Source organism: Galeopterus variegatus, unplaced genomic scaffold, assembly GCF_000696425.1.
Source record: "Galeopterus variegatus unplaced genomic scaffold, G_variegatus-3.0.2 Scaffold1884, whole genome shotgun sequence".
Taxonomy (NCBI): Eukaryota; Metazoa; Chordata; class Mammalia; order Dermoptera; family Cynocephalidae; genus Galeopterus; species Galeopterus variegatus.
Genome location: NW_007727995.1, coordinates 73,335 through 92,742, shown reverse-complemented (window position 1 = coordinate 92,742; position 19,408 = coordinate 73,335). Strand labels below are relative to the sequence as shown.

Sequence of the window (19,408 nt, the reverse complement as noted above, 5' to 3'; positions counted from 1 at the left end):
CCCCCCCCCCCCCCTTTTTTTTTTTTTTTACTACAGGCAGTTTTTCAGGAACTCCAGGCAGTGTAAAATCATCTTCTGGAAGTTCAGTGCAGTCTCCCCAGGATTTCATGAGCTTTACAGACTCAGATCTGCGTAATGACAGTTATACTCATTCCCAACAGTCATCCTCAACCAAAGATGTACATAAAGGAGAGGCTGGAAGCCAGGAAGGGGGGGTAAATAGTTTTAGTTCCTTAATTGGTCTCCCTTCGACCTCAGCTGTTATTTCACAGCCTAAAAGCTTTGAAAATTCACCTGGAGATTTGGGTAATTCCAGCCTTCCTACAGCAGGATATAAGCGGGCTCAAACTTCTGGCATAGAAGAAGAAACTGTAAAGGAAAAGAAAAAGAAAGGAAATAAACAAAGTAAGCATGGGCCTGGTAGACCCAAAGGAAACAAAAACCAAGAGAATGTTTCTCATCTCTCAGTTTCTTCTGCTTCACCAACATCATCTGTAGCGTCAGCTGCAGGAAGTGTAACGAGCTCTAGTCTTCAGAAATCTCCTACGTTGCTCAGGAATGGAAGTTTACAAAGTCTTAGTGTTGGCTCATCTCCAGTTGGTTCAGGTAGGGATTTGCCCATTATTCTTCTTCTCCCTCACTTTCACCACCATCCCCCCTTACTCTTCCCCCAAAAGTTTTATACTGTTGTTATGATAATACTTTGAATTATACTAAGTGACATTTAATTGAAGTGACATTTCTTAATTTTTTCATTTTGTAATGAACAAAATGTGTTACAATCTTCAAAAGACAATTTGGTATTTGGAAAAAATGTTTGCCACTAATCTGATATTACTTAACTAAATGTAGGCTAAATAGTTTATTGGTCATCCAATACTTATGAAATACCTAGAATTCATCTTCTATTTTTGCTTTTGCTTCACCTGCACAGTCTTTTAAAAACCAACCAAGAATTCAGATTGAAGGTGTGAGGTTTTTTGTGCTATGTTTTTGGTTGATGTTTCTTTTTGAGCTCTCTTTCTTAACGCCATTTTTAGTCTTCATTTTCTAAACATTTTCTCACATGTATATTACTTGAATTACTCTATCTGGGACATTTTTTAATTAGTGACAAATGATTTAAATTTATGGAATTTAGAAATCACATTTTATTTCAGGAGATACTTGACATGATTTAATTTTTGTTTTCAAATATGTTTGATGATTTTATCATTATTTTTATTATAGTATAAGCGAGCTTATTTATGTTGCTGTTCACACCATTGGGATGCTTCTGGAACCTACGATTTGTATTATGAATATTATTTTCAATTTAAAAAAATTATTGAAAATGCATATTTTAGGCAGATCCTTAACAGTTTTGATATTAACTTAAATGTCAGTGTTTATCTTTTAAATTGCATCTTGAATTTGAGATAAATGGTTTCAATAAATGTTGGTTGTAAACTTCACCCCTCATTTGGTTTTAAATTACTGATTGTTGAAATAAGTTTTTAGCTAAGATAAACTGTTACGGATTGTATCAATTCTACTAGTTGGTGGGGAGGGTAGGTAGGAAATGATATGAAAAATACAATGTAATGAATGTTCATGTCTATTTAATAAATGTAGAATTTTGGATTGTTTTTATTTTTTAATAAATGTAGAATTTTGGATTGTTTTTATAGTTGTGCATATACTAACTTTAGTAAGCAAATGTTAAGAAAGACCATTCCAACAGCTTTTAAAAAGGGCAGATGTGAGAAATATGAACTACCCTTTGCTATGTGCCAGGTTCTGTTAAGTGCTTTATATTTATTATGTCATTCAACAGCAGTTTTATGAAGTAAGGGCTATTAATGCTCCTGTTTTACAGCTGATAAAACTGAGGCTTTGAGAGGTAAAATAAGTTGCCCAAGATCACACAGCCAGGGGTGTCTTTCTATTTCTAATAGCTAGTCTCAGTGCCTTTGGTGGACCTGTTTGCCAGGCTTTTTTCAGAGATGAGTGGAACACGTACAAGGATTTGTTTCATTAATAGCGTTAAGGATGGTTCTAGAGCAGAATTTTTCAGTCTTGATATTATTGACATTTTGGAGGGGATAATTCTTTGTGTACATCACTGCCCTGTGTATTGTAGGATGTTTGCCAGAATGCCCAGCCCCTGCCCACTAGATGCCAGTAGCACCCCGACATCATCTCTTGCCCCTCAGGGATAATCAAACATTTCTTCAGACATTGTTAAATGTCCCCAAGGGACCAAAATTGCTTCTGGATAAGAAACACTATTTTAGAGGGAAAATATACATATAAATTTCAGTGAGAAAAAATTTCATTGAAAAGATTTAAATATATTACTCATTTGAAAATACCTTTTAATTTATGTAATACATTTCTTTTGAGACGAGAAGGGCTTAGCAATCAGCCTTAGCCCCTGTCACAATGAGTAAGTTTAGACAAATTTACTCAGAAAAAATTGAGTTCATATTCATTTTTAGCAAGAGGCAATCAGGTGGGTACCGTACTGAGAAAATTAAGCCTAAATTTGCTTTTGTGGGGAGTCTTCACTGATTTCCTGTAGTTTTGAAACATGGTCTGAAAATTCCTGAATTTCAGAATTTACGTTTGAATGCTTATTTGAAACACATCTTCAGGTTAATGGAATTAAAATACTGATTTACATACCTGAAAAGATTTTCCTACCTGTTACAGATTTAGGGAGATTTTAGGTATGGGAAATAGTGTTTCTTACAGGATGATTATTTTCAGAGGGCAGTGTTTGTGGTACGTCCGTTGCAGAAAAAAATTGGATCTGTATCTCTTACCTTATCATTTAGGAAAGCATAGTAATTTAGGGGGAAATGCCCATAGATATTATTTCACAAAAATAAATAACAAATTTAACTTGCCAGGAATTGTGTTTAAGTCACTCTGAAGATTGTATATGTCATGTTAAAGCTATAATTATGGAATAAGATTAGTCACAAAACTATTGGGGATAATTAAAAATTTTTAATATACATTTTAATAAAAGTTTTATGCGATCAGAGCATTTTCTTCCTGATAAATTTGGTAGTAAAAAGTCTATCTCTAAGAGACTTAGCTAAATGCCATGAATATTTAGGAATTATGCCTTCTTAACCATAAAAAGTTAAAAAGTGCTAATTGCTGATGAACGCTTAGTATGTGCCACATACTGTCAAGCACTTAAGATGCATTAAATTTATTACTTACTATATAGAACAAGAAACTGAGACAGAATTCTCACATCTCTAAGTGGTGGAGGTATGCATTTTTCCTGATTCCAGAGCCATTTAATTATAAAATCCAACAGATGTTTGCTTATGAGGGTCTAAAACCAGTATAATATCAGTTATACTTTAAGCAAAGTGGAGGGGGGAGGGTGGTATGAGTAAATTTGAACCAATAATTTACCTGTCAACAATAGTATTTCCTACTGGTATGAAAAGGTTAATTTTTCATTTGGACTAGTTTTAAAGGAGAAATCACTTAGTAATTGTAAAAGTAGGAAACTTCCTCCCATATGAATAAGTAGGAATGAGAAAATATATACTTTGTACCTCTATCATTAAGAATTGTTTTTCATGATGCCCTTTTAAAAAATTGACTTGCTTTAATAACAGGTTGATTGTTTAGTAGTCCTGAAGGTGACTTTTTTTTTTTTTTCGTCTTTTTCGTGACCGGTAAGGGGATCACAACCCTTGGTGTGGTGTCGCCCGCACCGTGCTCAGCCAGTGAGCGCATGGGCCATTCCTATATAGGATCCGAACCCACGGTGGGAGCATCGCTGCACTCCCAGCGCCGCACTCTCCCGAGTGCGCCATGGGGTCGGTCCCTGAAGATGACTTTTGTAAGCACCTATTGGTCATGATGTTAGACTATAATATACTACTATAGTACTAGCTCCATGAGGTAAGGGGCTATGTCTGTCAGTTCACTGCTGTATACCCACTGCCAGCATAGTGCTTTGAACATAATAAATGCTAAACTTCCTATTTAAAAAATGAATGAAGGGCCGGCCCGGTGGCGCACTGGATAGTGCGCCGCTTGAGAAGTGCGGCAGCGCTCCCGCCCGAGGGTTCGGATCCCACATACAGACCGGTTCCCACTCACTGGCTGAGCGAGGCGTGGGAGCAACACCGAGGGTTGCAATCCCGTTGCCAGTCCCCGGTCCGGTACAGGGGCAACACTGAGGGTTGCGATCCGTTGCCGGACACGGAAAAAAAAGAAAAAAAGGCAAAAAAAAAAAAAAAAATGAATGAAGACCGTTAGTAATCACTGAGTGCTTATTATGTGGTTAGTAGTATCCTGTGTGATTTTGGACTTGCCTTCCAAGTGTTTATGGTCAGGCTGCAAGTGAAATTATTTTATTTGTAAAGATGTTCATGTAGCATTACTGGTCAGTTTAGGATGAGAAGTATTACTAAGTTGGAAAAGATTATGGAGAGATTGAATTGGGGTATATTGGAGTAGGCAGGAAAAAAAAGGCCAACAATATTACCAGAAAAGAAAGTAAAGGTGTGTTGGGGATTAAGCCTAATAGAAACAAGAAGCTTGTGTTTGTGGCATAGTTTCAGGTAACGTTGATTAAATAGGGCAGGATGGGTTCAAGGAGAATTGAATGCCAGGCCAATGGGCTAATGGTCTTTCTCTTAGAACAAGCATTCTGGACTGAATTCTGGCAACTTATCATTATTAAAGAATTTCATTAATGCACAATAAAAAACTATTGCCTCATTCAGCTTATGGTAATCGTATTATATTTGGGAGCACTCAACACTTTCTACAGACCTCTTTAGTCACCATCTCATTTGGTCCTTGGAACAGTCTTGTAAAATAGGCAAGATAGCTGCCGTTGTTGTTATCATTTCTCCTATTTTACTACAACTAGGACATAAAGTAGAAGTAAAACTGCTTCTTTTTTTTTTTTTTTTTTTCCTTTTTGCCTCTTTTTTCGTGACCGGCAACGGATCGCAACCCTCAGTGTCGCGCCCGTACCGGACCGGGACCGTATGTGGGATCCAAACCCTCGGCAGGAGCGCCGCCGTGCTCCCAAGCGGCGCACTGTAGCAGTGCGCCACCGGGCTGGCCCCGAAGTAAAACTGCTTCTAATGATGTGATTATCTCTTGAAATTATTACCTAAAAGTATTGGTTTTAACAGCACTCAAAATTCTCTCATGACATGCTCAAATTGTAGCATAGTTTGTTACTACCCTAATAAAAATAATAATAGTAGATAATTATTCTAGGAGCCCTAGGTCAAATCAGAATAGAAACCGAGAAAACACCTGTGAACTCCTTATCTAATGAAGGGTTTGGATTGTGAGATTTTTATTATGACTTGAAGTGCATCTTGATAAGTGGCCTACTGTTTTACTGTGACTTGTATAAAATGGAAAATCATTGTGTTGTCCTAAGTGACTGCTAAGGGTTGTACGTTTTTGGCTTATAGGTTATGTTAAGCTTTTGACTGAATTCTTTCCTATGTATATTCTTTGAGGATCTGAACAATTAGACACTCCACCTGTTCTTTTGAAACATCGAAAATTATATAGTATAGTATATAGTATATACTATAATACTAGTATATACTGATATATAAATACTAGTGTATACTAAATATATAGTATAGTAGTTCCCCCTTATCCACTGGGGGTATTTTCAAGACACCAGGGATAGTGTTGTATATACATACCTATGATAAAGTTTAATTCATAAATTAGGCACAGTAAGAGAGTAATGACAGTAACTAATAATAAGATAGAACAGTTATAACAATATACTGTAATAAAAGTTATGTGAATGTGATCTCCCTCTCTTTCAAAATCTTTTTGTATGTAATATTTTCAGACCATGGATAAGGGCGACTACTGTATAGTGTTTGAGAGAGTTGACATGCTATACTTGTCCTTTTCCTCATTCTTATTTATCTCCACCACATTATAAGAATTGTGACTAAAGTGAAAGTTGACAACATTTTTTTCTTTACAGAAATCAACATCTTGGTATTTTCTCTGAGAAAAATCTGGTATTCGTTAAATGACAAGGGGTTCATGGTTTAGCATTAACTTTTTTTCTTGGGGTGTACTATGTCCTTTCAAAGTATATGGTTCCCCATTTTTTTAAAATCTTAAGTTTCTAGTTCTCTAACATACTGCTGCTATACCTTTCTAAAACAAGATACTTGAAATCTATTTCAATGCTAACATTCTGTAGTGATGATAAATACTACGAAAGGAGGTTTTGGTGTGATCAATTTCATAGAGACAAGTTGTTAATATAAATACTTAAAGAGAAGTGTTTTTCTGGTTTCTACTGAAATGTGAAGTTTATGAAATTTCAACCTGAGCCCTTCTAACTATCAAAGAGTTCTTACTAAACATATTCCTATTTATATCGTATCTATTTAGGTTAATAAAATGAAACTGAAAGTCTTTCCCTGGTAAAATATTTTCATTGGGAATAGACCTGACTCTGTAAACAAATAAGGGAATCATAATGATATAAATATTAGTTCAGTAAACTCTCCACAGTAGAACTACTAATACGGTATTGTAGACCAAGGACTAGTACAATTAGTGAGCATAATTCAAACCCGTCTCAATGACTTAGGTCTCTGGTTTTATATATATTGAATATATTGGGTCGTAAATGAAAATTGTATAGAACATTACACATTGCTGAGACTGTGCTATACCTTGGAAGTTGCTTTCTTGGAAAATCCCCTGATTTTGTTTTGGTCTTTGATGATTTGCATATTTGCTAGCCCTGTATTATGGTTGTGTTTCTGCAAGTGCTCGATTAAGGGCTAGAATAGCCATATTCCAGTTTTCCCTATTGAGAAAATTCTTTTGCTATTTTTAGTGTTCTTTGATTATTTTTTCAGCACCATTCCAAATAACTATTGTTTCTGTAAAGTATACCGTGTCAATATCTTCAGTAGCCCTCTTTTAAATCTCACTTACATTAGATTTGTTAACGAGGCATTATAGTGGAAAATTCCCCACCATGTCTCATTTTTTTAATGTCATCTGGAAAGGACTTACACCAAAGCCTACATTATTTCTAGACTGGACTAAATGATTTTTTTTAACAGCTGCTTTTTTTTTTAACTTTTTTATTTTTTACATCATGGTAATTGCAAGTGAGTGCTGTCTTGCTCTATCTTGCTTTGTCTTTCTTAGTTCAAGTTATTCAGGGTGGGCCGGTGATTAGACTAGACTTTTCAGATAAATATGTGGACAGATGTGTGAGTGGTGGTTCCCTAGGAGGCTCTGTTGCATATATGGTTCCTAGAGGCCATGTTTTTGGTTAAGTAATATCCAGGTAATTCCCAGCTGTCCCTCCTTTTAAAAATTTTTGCTCACAGTGTTAGCCAAAGGGAGTACTAGCTGTTTCTAGGATGAGCAAGTCAGGTCCTTTGACTCATAGCCTTGGTCTTGGTTTTATGAATTATTTTTTCCCTTGGAATGCCATGTAGAAATTTATTTTCCATATTCTGAGCAGCATTTGCTTTTAGCAGTATTTTATTGCCTCAGGTTGAGTGGAATAAAAGAATAAGAGTAATATCTTATTCATTCATTATCTTTGTCAAGAAGAAAAGGTACAAAAAAGTGAGCTGAGTATAGTTTAGTACATTTTATACTGTTATACAAGTCATAATGGACTTCTGGTCATATATAAACTAAATAATTATACTTAAGTTGTAATTTCTAATTGACCACAGTATTCAAATGTTTTTGATAAACTGCTCCCATCTAATGAATTATCTAAAGTACATTAGCATATCATGTTGATAAGTATACTATCTCTTATTAATGAAGCCATTTATTCTCAGGTGCTTATTATGGAGATTTATCTGTATATCTTTTCCTCACCCTTTGCGCACACACATACATTCCTACACTATCCCTTTAAGATTTGTGAGAATTAGGGGCTGGCTGGTTAGCTCAGTTGATTAGAGCATGGTGTTATAACACCAAGGTCAAGGGTTTGGATCCCCATACCAGCCAGCCACCATAAATAGATAGATTAGATAGATACCTAGATACGCAGATAGATAGATTTGTGAGAATTCCATTACATTTGGTCCTCCTACCTCTCACATCCCAATTATTAGCTTATAATTTTTGTTCTTGCAATTCTGTTTGGCCTACTCAGCCAGACTTTTAGGTGTATTTTCCCCTGTTTTTCTGGCCTATTTCTTTTCTACCCTTGAGTCACTGGCAACTTCTATGCTGATTTCCTTTCTCCTCCCTCCCAACAGAAATTTCCATGCAGTATCGACATGATGGAGCTTGTCCAACAACTAGTAAGTTGTCGAACTGGGTTGGTAAACCCAGGCTTTTTGACTCCTACTGTAGTGCTTTTCCTAGTAATATTATGGCACCTTTGAACATCTAAATTTTAATTTTCCAAAGTGCAATTGGTTCTTAAATGAATAGATTTCCTACAAAGATGTCTTAACATATTGCTTTGTCTTATGTTCAGGATCCATATTATAGTCATATTATGGGTAAATTTTAATTATTGGCCTTATAATGTGCTTCCATTGCAGAATTTTGACTTCTCCTCAGTGAAATAATATTTTCTGTATTTTGGTTTCCATTAGTCTTAATGTTAATATAACTTTTTAATGTTTGTATATTGGCATTAGGTAACTTTCTTGCTTAGACCTCTACATATGTCGAGACTTTATTGTACCAAAGTCTAGGAAATGAGAATGTTTGAATAGCGTGAGATGATATAATGAGGTTTTTCTTTATAATAAATATTGTTGTGTGTGCCCTAAAATAGATTTACCTATATAGAATTGCATTTGAAAAGCGATTTAAAATATTTATTTATTGCTACGAAAATTGTCATTATGACAATATAAGATATTATTTCAATTTAGTAGGTAATATATTGGAAAATGGAACACAATATTTAGATATTTATAATAAGTACAAACTGAGCCAAGCTCGCAGTTTTAATGATTCAAACAATGATACATCATGGACTTACTGAAATTTTATTATACCGATTCATTCTATGCCTGTGTATTTCTTTTGTGTGTTTGAGAATGATCTTAACCTGAAGTCCTTTTTTCCTTACTTAAAAGCTTTCTCAGAGTTGCTGAATGCAATACACAATGGTAAGTTTTATTAGAATCTTCTTTAGTGGCTCATTTATCACAAAGATTGCCTTTTGTAAAGAATCCTGATTGAAAGCTAGCATGTTCTATTGATTAGATGAAATCCAGCACTGTATTGAGTCAATTGTTAAGCACCTTAGTGAAAACTTTTTGTAGGTTGTTTACAGGAGGATGGTAGGTCAATATAGTTCATCGGTTTGGCTTTTATTGTCTCTTCTTGAGGCAAAATGATAAAGTTCTAAGTTTCTGAAAGTCTTTTTATTTTTGCAAATAGTTTTCTAGTTCCTTTGAGCTCTCTCTTGCAATGCAGTAGGCAATTGGTGCCTATATCAGCAATTTGCTGCTTCTAACTACAACTTAGAATGTGAGCTTTATTTTTTAGGATTTTTGTTTGTTAATGTATAGAGTACTTTTATTATTTTACCTTCATATTCCATATAGCGAATAAATGCAAGATAGCTTTTTAAATTGAATCTACTTTGGGACCAGATTTTTACAGTGGAGTTGCATCTTCTTCTGGGTTGGATTCTGAAATCAGCATAAGGCAAATGCTATCATTTTTCACTGTTGCAGTGTAATTATAATGAAGATGATTGTTGCAAAAATGTTTGGGGGTTTCTTCAGTTTCCCCAAGAACCTTACTTAATCCTTTTATGTTCAAAACTCTCTTTTTAATGTACTGTCATCTTTGTTGATTTTCTTCAACTTTGTTGCAGACTATTTACATGATTCTAAGCAGTTCTCCAATACCTTTTCGTTAACTTTATGAAATCTTGCGTTTTTCTTACATAGTTTAATTTGTGGTTGATTTACATTGTGTGTGGATTGTATTGTCAGATGTTTAAAATAATGACAACCAGCAAGGGACCAATGACATAGACAGCAGTAGTAGATACTCTTGCTTTGAGGATGAGGGTAGAAAATTCATTTTATACGATGATTTTGTTAATAAGTACGTTTACTTACAGATCTTGCTTGCCTATGCAACTTGTTCCTGCAGATGCTTAGGTAAAGGTTACTCTAGATAACAAGAAACTCCTGAACATTGGATATCTAGTAAAAGGAATTGGAAGCATTCTTGAGAATAAACTCAACCTGTTATCATTCTTTGGTAGAGAAGCATAAAAACTGAAGAAGTTTAACATCTTTTTCAGTTTGCATAGGTAAATTTAGACTTGCTCTTTAATTTTTGGAATACTAGAATTTGGAGGCATCCTTAACATTTTAAAAATGTGTACTTGGAGTAAAAAGAAAGTAGACATCACGCAGAGCAATTATGAAGGAACTGTCGTGTAAATCCTTTGATGCCATTATTAAATGACAAAAGAACTGGGTTGTATTTAATGGGACAATTGTCATGTTACTCTGTAGGTGAATAAATTAGTCTTATAGGAATAATATCATAAACCTGAGTTTTAAAATTTTGGGTTTAACAAGATTGTGTTTTAGAGAGAACTCTTTAATAGTGCAGTCAGACGCTGTGTTTTCTCAGTCACATAATATAGAGGATAGAAATACATAATGGACTTACATTTTTTATTGCAAAGGCAAGTGTAGGACTGATAACTAGTGAATGACATTTAGCCTATGGGTGATTGAGGGAAAATCTTTTGTATGTAGTTGGAAAAATCTGTATTGTGTTTTCTCTTTTTGTGTTAGCTTTTAAAAAAAATTGTGGTTAAAATACACATAACTTTTAAAATTCAGTAGTGTTCAGTATATTCACACTGTTGTACAACCAATCTCCAGAAATTTTTTTGTCTTTTAAATCTGAAACTCTACAGCTATTGAACAACTCTCCATTTCCCCTCCTCCTAGCTCTCCAGTACAGTGTCATCTGGAATTGGTGAGAACACACATCCTTGTCATGTGCCCTCATCTAATGGAAAGCTTTCAGCCTTTCACCATTAAGTATGATGTTAGGTGTGGGTTATTCATAGATGCCATTTATCAGGTTGAGGACATTTGAGTACTGACTAAATCTCTTTATGTGTTTTAGGTCAATTGAGATTTTTCCATTTCTTCTTGTGTCAGTTTTGGTAGTTGTATGTTTATCTAAATTTGCCCATTTCATCTGTACCATCTAATTAATTGGCATACAGTTATTCATAGTATTCTCTTATAATCCTTTTTATTTTGAGAAATTTAGTAGTCATATCCCCTTTTTATTCTTGATTTTAGTACTTTGAGTCTTCTCTCCTTTTTTCTTTGTCACTCTAGCTAAAGGTTGTCAAATTTTGTTGATATTACAAAGAACAAATTTTATTTTGTTCATTTCCTCTATCATTTTCCTATTCTCCATGTTGTTTATCTCTGCTCTTATGTTTATTATTTACTTTTTTCTACTTGCCTTCAGTTTAGTTTGCTCTTTTTCTAATTTCTTAAGTTGGAAGGTTAGATTATTGATTTGAGATCTTCCCCTACTCCTGAAAGTAGGCCTTTGTAGCTATATATTTCTTTCTGAGATTATGTCAGTATCTTCTATGATTTCTTTCACTATTCCTTAATTGTTTTTTTCCCTCACTATTTTCTCCTCTACTCTTTACTTATCCTATGCATACTATCTTGGAAATTATTTATGCTTCAACTATTATCTATACCCCTTAGCTTCCCAAATTTGTCCCTTCAATTTAGACTTTTCTCCTGAGTTCCAGACTCATATTTCCAAAAACCTAATAAACCTCAGCTCTTATATTCCTATTTTAAGCCTGGTTCTCAAGCTCTTGTATTTATCTCTTTATGGTACTCAGTTACCTAAACCAGATTTATGCTAGGAAGTTAACCTAAACTCTCCCTCTTATTTTCTTGGTCATCATTTTTTTTAAAAGTTTTTTTCTATTATTCATCAATTTGACTTTATTTTCCTTTGTATTTCTTTCTATCTACCTTTATTTTTTGGCTGCTGGCTGGTAAAGAGATTGAATCCTGGACCTTGGTGTTATCAGCAACTGAGCTAACCAGCCAGACTTTTCTTTGTTTTTCTGCTGCCCCTGTGTATTAGTCAATTTTCTGTCACTTATAACACAGTACCTGAAAGTGGGTAATTAATAAAGAAAAGAAATTTATTTCATAGTGTTTTGGAGGCTGGGAAGCCCAACATTGAAGGAGTACATCTGGTGAGGGCCTTCTTCCTGTTGGGGACTCTGCAGAGTCCCAGGGTGGCATAGGATATTACATGGCAGGAGGGCAAGAGTGTAATAACTTGCTTGCTTCTTCTCTTTTTAAAGCTACCAGTCTACTCTTGTGACAACCCATTAATCCATGAATGGATTAATTCATTCATGAAGGCATAGACCTCATGGTCCAGTTACCTCTTGAGGGCCCCACCTTTCAAATACCAAATTGGGGATTATGAGCTTTGGAGGAGATGAATATTCAAACCATGGTATCCTGCTTCATTAAGTAGTACATTGCCAATCTCCTAACGCTTCATTCCGTTACCCATTTCATTCTCTAGATGCTGCCAGAATTGATGGTCTATCTAAAATGCAGACTTACTTAAAGAATTTTCTGATACTTATGGGACAAAATTCATACTCCTTCATATGCATGGCATATAGAGTTTTTTATAACTTAACTTTACCTGATTCTCTAGTCCTATCTCTTCTCATCAGCTTTACGCTACATCAGTATAAGCTACTTGTACTTTCCCAATAGCCTGTACTATTCTCTGCAAAATCTGTAATTTAACAGTTATTTTCATTTCTATAATAATATCTTAGTGATATTTATCTCACATTTATGAAACTTAAAAAAAAATCTCTTCCATTAGACAGTTGAGACTGGATTATTTTCATTATTTGCTCTTTAACATCTGATGCATTTCAGGATGTTTTATATAGAACTTTAAAAAATGAAAATGTATTACTTCACTGAAACTTGTGCTGAAAAAATTAATGAAAGTATAAGGACCAAGGAAATAATTGTATATTAATAGTCTCAGACATTGAGGTTTTTTTTTTTTTTTTTTTTTTGTCCTTTTTGAGACCGGCCACACCGCACTCAGCCAGTGAGCACACCAGCCATCCCTATATAGGATCCGAACCCGCGGCGGGAGCACTGCTGCGCTCCCAGCACCACACTCTCCCGAGTGCGCCACGGGCTCGGCCCTCAGACATTGAGTTTTTTTTTTTTTTTCTCCTTTTTGTCTTTTTTCATGTCCGGCAACGGATCGCAACCCTCAGTGTCGCACCCGTACCGGACCGGGACCGGCAACGAGATCGCAACCCTCGGCACCGCTCCCACACCTCGCTCAGCCAGTGAGTGGGAACCGGTCTGCATGTGGGATCCGAACCCTCGGCAGGAGCACCACCGCACTCCCCAGTGGTGCACTGTAGCAGTGCGCCACCGGGCCGGCCCAGACATTGAGTTTTAAGCATACATCTTGATAGGATGTTTCTTAGAAAGGATCTTAGGACTTAATGGTCATTTTTCTTTTGGGTGTGTGTGAAATATTTCCTAAACTTTGGAAACTGGTGTTTTCAGGTAAGGAATTAAGAATAACACCAATACAAAGAAAAATACTTCTAGGAAAACACCTCACTGATCTCAAAAACCAAATTAGGCCCAGTAGGATAACTTTTATTTATTTATTTATTTATTGTCTTTTTTTTTTTTTCATGACCGGCAACGGATCGCAACCCTCAGTGTCGCGCCCGTACCGGACCGGGACCGGCCACGGGATCGCAACCCTCGGTGTTGCTCCCGCCCCTCGCTCAGCCAGTGAGCGGCCGGTCTGTATGTGGGATCCGAACCCTCGGCGGGCGCGCCACTGCGCTTCCCAAGCGGCGCACTATAGCAGTGCGCCACCAGGCCGGCCCTAGGATAACTTTTATATGATTGCAGAAATTAAGTAAACTTAAAAATTGAAGAAATAATATTAAAATTATAGTCCCAACAAAGGAAAAAGAAAACAGAAAAGTTAGGAGAGATATATAACGTAAAATTTTTTTAGCAAATTTTGGAAACTTTCTAGGCAGTTTAGAAAGGCAAAGTAGTAAATATTTTAAACAGTATATGCAGGGTAGACTTTAAATAGGTGCCCATGAGAAAGGCTTCTTGTATTTCATGATACTTGTTTTGTGGTGGTGCCTTGGAACTAGGCAACTTGACTAAGAGCATTCAGATTTTTTTAACTTCTGTTTCAATTGGTAGATGTATTTAAAATGCTTATAATAATAATAAAACAAATAATATGTATAGAAAGATTACAGTTTAGTTTTATAGTCCAGTTGAAAGCTAGCATATAATCTTCTGATTTCCATCTTCCTGATCTCAGTCTCAGGGATGATTTTGCTCTAGTGCTCCTAGGTTATTTAATAATTTATTTACAGGTTTTTCTTCCTCACTAGACTATAAACCCATTTAGGGTCGAGGTTGGGTTTTATCATTTTCATTTCATAAGTATTTAGCTCATTGTCTGATAGGCTGTCTATAAGTGTTGAATGAATGAATTGTTTTCAATTGCTACCCAGTCCTTGAATTTACATGCTCTTGGTAATATGTTCATTTTCTTTGGGAATTGAACTTTGCATTGGACAGTATTGTTTCTTTTCAGCACAATAACATGGTTCTTTGCCATAGTAATAGTTTCATTTGTTTGCTTGGCCTTTTTCACTTTTAATATAATTTTGAAATAGTAGGTTAAAGTAGTGAAAGAGCTTAGATCTATTTTTCACAGCAGTATATTGCTAATTGGTTTCTGTGTCCCATTTATTGTGCTTTTAAATCTCCTTTAATTATGACACTTAAGGTTTGTCACAACTATGTCCATTAAACAAATCTCGCTTGATGGAGGAAGTAATGTTAACCATTTATATGTATCTGCTATATGATGAGGATAAATATGAATGCCAGTTGATTTTAGAGGTGAACATTCTTCCTGAAGAATAGGATCTTTTCAGGTTTGTCAGACTCATTTGTAGGAAATTGGATCTTTGTTCTTCACCTGTGTCTCCTTTCCGTTTCAGGGAAGAAGTAAGTGGGTAGGAATCAAAGAACAGAGATGAGTAACCCTCAGGCATATAACTGTTCCACAGTCTATTATTTGAGATTCACTGTGTGTAATGACAAATTACTGATGAGATGAGTTGTCCCTGTGAACAGTGTGGAGATTGAGAACCACTGATCTAGATCATTCTGGATCTAATTTTTTTTTTTTTAAATCACAACAGACTTACTTTTCCTTCTTTCCTGATTAAGTGGTCTGTTCTTTATGCTTACACAGTAAATTGTCACTTCTCAAGATATAACAAGTGCTATGAAGTTTGTTCTCATTGGCATAACTGTGAATCACTTGGTAAAGCGTAATTAGGGGGGACAAAAAGGATCTAGGCCTTGGGCATGATAAAAGGTTGCAAAATACATTGGTAGAGGGTTGAAACCCTGGGGAGAGGTACCTGAAGGAGAGTAAACCCAGATCTTAGAATTGCTTTCTTCAGTCAGGGAAATGGTAAAGAGCTAAGAGGGAGACAGAGCACATGATGAAATGGTATGAAGTTATGGGCAAGGTTATGATTAAACCTGTGTAGGAAAGAATTTAACTCATACTATACAACCTTGCTAATAAATAGCGTAAGACATACACCAAGATCAGAAGACTTTTTCCATTTCAAAGCTTCCAAGCTACTTTGTCACTATTGGTTCCTGGAAGAACAGCTTCAGAGACTCTCAAGTGATAAACATAGCATGACATTAACATTTGGTTGGTGAGTCAGCCACTGGGGAGAAAAATTTAACTATTATAAAGCAAAATGGATTTATGAGTATCTCATGAAACTGAAAGAGAGGCAGAATAAAATGAATTTATGAATATCTCATTGAATTTGCAAGACAGGCAGAACTGCAAGAGAGGCAGAACCTGAAAAGTTTCTATTGAGTGAGAGGAGTAGTGTAAATGGAAATGAATTGTATAAGAATTGCTTTTAAATTAATTAAGTGATAAATGTCATTAACAGAATCTCTTTATTTAGAGTGCTACTGATGACTTCTTAAATTTACATACGTGTTTTTGGACTTTAACCCTGTTGATTTTTTTCTCCCATAATGCCTTAAGTTCCTCTACTTGTCTATCATGGTAGTTTGTACGAACTGTTGATTAAAAATATGAAATTAAAGTATGTCTTTTCTTTAGACAGAGATGACAGTTCTACATTAACAAAGCAGGAACTTAAATTCATAGGTACGTACCAAACTCAAGCATAGTTTTAAAGATAATAGTGTTACGTTAATCCTAATGTAGCTTGGAAACCTTTCCATATAGAGTGATATTAGGGATCTGTAGTCATGAAAAATGATGCTGGAAAGGAATTATTAATAATTTTGGATGGTAGGTGGGATGAACTATGTTATCATGTTTTTATTGTACTTGTTTGGATTTGTCATATTGCTTATGACATGGTAGGTGGGTTTTAGACTTCCTAAAACTGTTTACCTGTAAGGATCTAGGTGCCTAGGTCTTTGATTTTTAAGACCACTTTGTACATCTCAGTGAGAGAGAAGAAAGAATCTGAGACCATATTCTATGATTTATAATAATTCTCTAATTCTTTAGAGCTTCTCTCAAATGCTTCTGGATCAGTTGAGAGTGAGCATTTGTATTCTGAACTAGAGATTGGAATCCACTACACTCTTACCCAATTAAGGTGTGCATATACCCTACCCCTTTCCCTCCCGTAAAATCCTCAGTTTTCACTTAATAAAACTAAACTTGCAGGCTATGAGTACCTGCAATATGGCACTTTCCGTCTCAAGACTGTCTTACCTTTTTTTCATTTTACAAGTATATATTAAGTTCTTTCTATATGTAAGATACTGGTTAGTTGCTTTGGGGAAATAATCCTGTATACTTCAAATGGATCCTGTCATTAAGGAGCACAAAATCCAAAAGGAAGAGAAATATGTATGTAAATAACAATTTCCAGGGATATAGTTATAACTTCTTTAATGATCTACAGTACAATAGGTGTTCAGCGTCAGGGAAAATTACTTTCAACTGAGGGAATGAGATGATGTCCAGAGAATTTAACTGTAGAGCTCTTAATCCTGTTTGTGATGCCAGTAGTAAAGCTACATGACTGTGCTAGTTGTTTGGTGCTCAGGCTGGGTCTGGAGCTCACAGACCCCTCAAGCCCGTTCCAGACAGGGTCACAAACCCCTCACACACCAGGCTGGGTCACCAGACCCCTCACACACAGGCCTATGAGATAGGTAACCGGCAAACAGGTCCTTGGAAGCCGTAGGTTGGAAAGGCCTGGCCGCTCGTGTGGAGGTGGCCCAAGGCACTAAACTCCAGCCAAGGTGGCGGTGTCGTGCAGGCGCACTAACTCCACCCACACACAACCTATTCGTAGCAAATGCTTGGCAAGATTCTGAACATCTGAGGGGCCCTGACCATTTTCCTGTATTTTCCCAATAGTAACATTTGAACTGATGCTTGAAGAACATATAGAATTTAGCTATTTGTAGATAGGGATCAGAGCTAGATTCCCAATCTCATGTATACTGTTAGCACAAGCAATGGCACAGAAGTGAGAGTACACAGCCTGTGTAAAAATGACTGTGATATTGATTGTAAAGATTATGCATCTGAGCTATAGTCATTTTCTTTGGTAATTCTCAAGTGTCTCCTGAGAAGTTATCACTCTCCTTTTCTCTTGTATTCTTTATCTGAAATACCTCTATCCTGAAGTTAGATTGTTTATGCCTGTCTGTGTGTCATCCTATTCCTTGCCTGCTCCATACCAAATCAGTCACCAAGTACTACCTTTTAAATACTTTTTTCTAGTTAATTGAAACTTTCTAGAGATGACTTTTATATCTAATTTATTATTTTCAAAATTCTTCTTTTCTTCCTCATGGTCACTGTGTTGGTTCAGATTGTATCATCTGCTGCACAGGTTATTATAATAGCCTTCTTTTGTATACCTGGAGTTGATCAGGTGGGCTGACACAAGCCAATATCTTAGAAACGAAGGCAGGGAAGAATGTCATTTAATCATTTATGATAAAAACATAACTGTCAAGAATGCCAAATGTTGCTTGTCTTTTTCTTAAGGTAATCTTGGGAAAGCAAATTATAATTGGAAAGTGTTTCCTTAGTAAATCTGACATCAAAATAAAGTCAGTTAGTTAGGTCATGTTTAAAGATTATCACCATCTTGATAACATTCTTTCTCCTCTCTATAATGCAGTTGATTGCTTTGCAGCTTTCTTTCACATTAACATCTAGTCCTGCATTTGTCGAAACTATGTTCCAATTGCCTTGATAAAACCTGGAGTTATAGACCATGTCTTATGGTGGGCTGTTTATATAGATGGCTGATATTACTTGTTTCATACTCAGAGGGGCATTTTATTTTAGGATCTCTGGATATATCTATGTGCCCATTCCTGACAGAATAGCATATTTATATACTAACATCTAGGTATTTGGAATCTTGTTACTCAGACTTTTTTCCATTATACCTGTAAAATTGGGAACAACTAACATTTTCATCTAAAAGGTGTATTAGAAAGCTTATATCGAAAGCTATTTCTGGCTTAGGAAACCAGAAAACTTTAATCCATATTGCCAATTATAGAAAATCTGATTTTTCAGCCAGATTCAGTTCTGAAGGAACTATAGAGAGAACAGAAATCAGCATAATAAAAATAATAAAAGACACAAGAGAAGGTAACTTGAAACAAAATAGTAAAAAGAAGCAAGCAGAAATTTTAGGTATGGAAAACTGTATATTGGAGTAAAGAACACGATAAATGGCGTGAATAACAAAATGGATACAGCTGAGGAGCAAAATAATTAGTGGGTAAATCAGATGAAGGAAATCCCCTAGAAAGAAGGAAAGGACAGAGATTGTGTGTGTGTGTGAAATAAAAATTACATAATATGGAGGATAAAAGTAAAATCCAGAGAGGCCTGAGAGCCACTGGGCCCACAGGCCGTGAGGCAGCCACGCCGGAACAGGCAGGCACCATACCACAGGAACCCCAGCCCAGGTGAGTCCCTGCTGCCAGGCCCACAGACACCAGAGTGGAACGAGTGGCTTGTGAAACCCTCTGCCACAATGACTAAACACCAAATGAGAGATACCGGAAATATGAAATACCAAGAAAGTACTACACCACCAAAGGAAAATAATAACTGTCAAATTCTAGATCCTATAGAACAGGAAGTCCTTGAAATGACTGACAGTGAATTTCAAGCAACAATTCTTTTTTTTTTTTTTTTTTTTTTTTTTTTTTTTTTTTTTTTTTCTTTTTTTTTTTTT

General features: G+C 35.7%; 1 protein-coding gene across 1 annotated transcript in view; it reads left to right on the top strand.

Moving 5' to 3' along the window:
* The window catches only part of MLLT10 (myeloid/lymphoid or mixed-lineage leukemia (trithorax homolog, Drosophila); translocated to, 10), a 230,102-nt gene that overhangs the window by 162,266 nt on the left and 48,428 nt on the right, over window positions 1–19,408 (top strand). Inside the window, exons 10-12 of the mRNA XM_008579437.1 lie at window positions 37–606; window positions 8,271–8,315; window positions 9,108–9,140. Of these exons, the coding sequence (XP_008577659.1) occupies window positions 37–606; window positions 8,271–8,315; window positions 9,108–9,140 (648 nt within the window). The remainder of the gene's footprint in view (window positions 1–36; window positions 607–8,270; window positions 8,316–9,107; window positions 9,141–19,408) is intronic.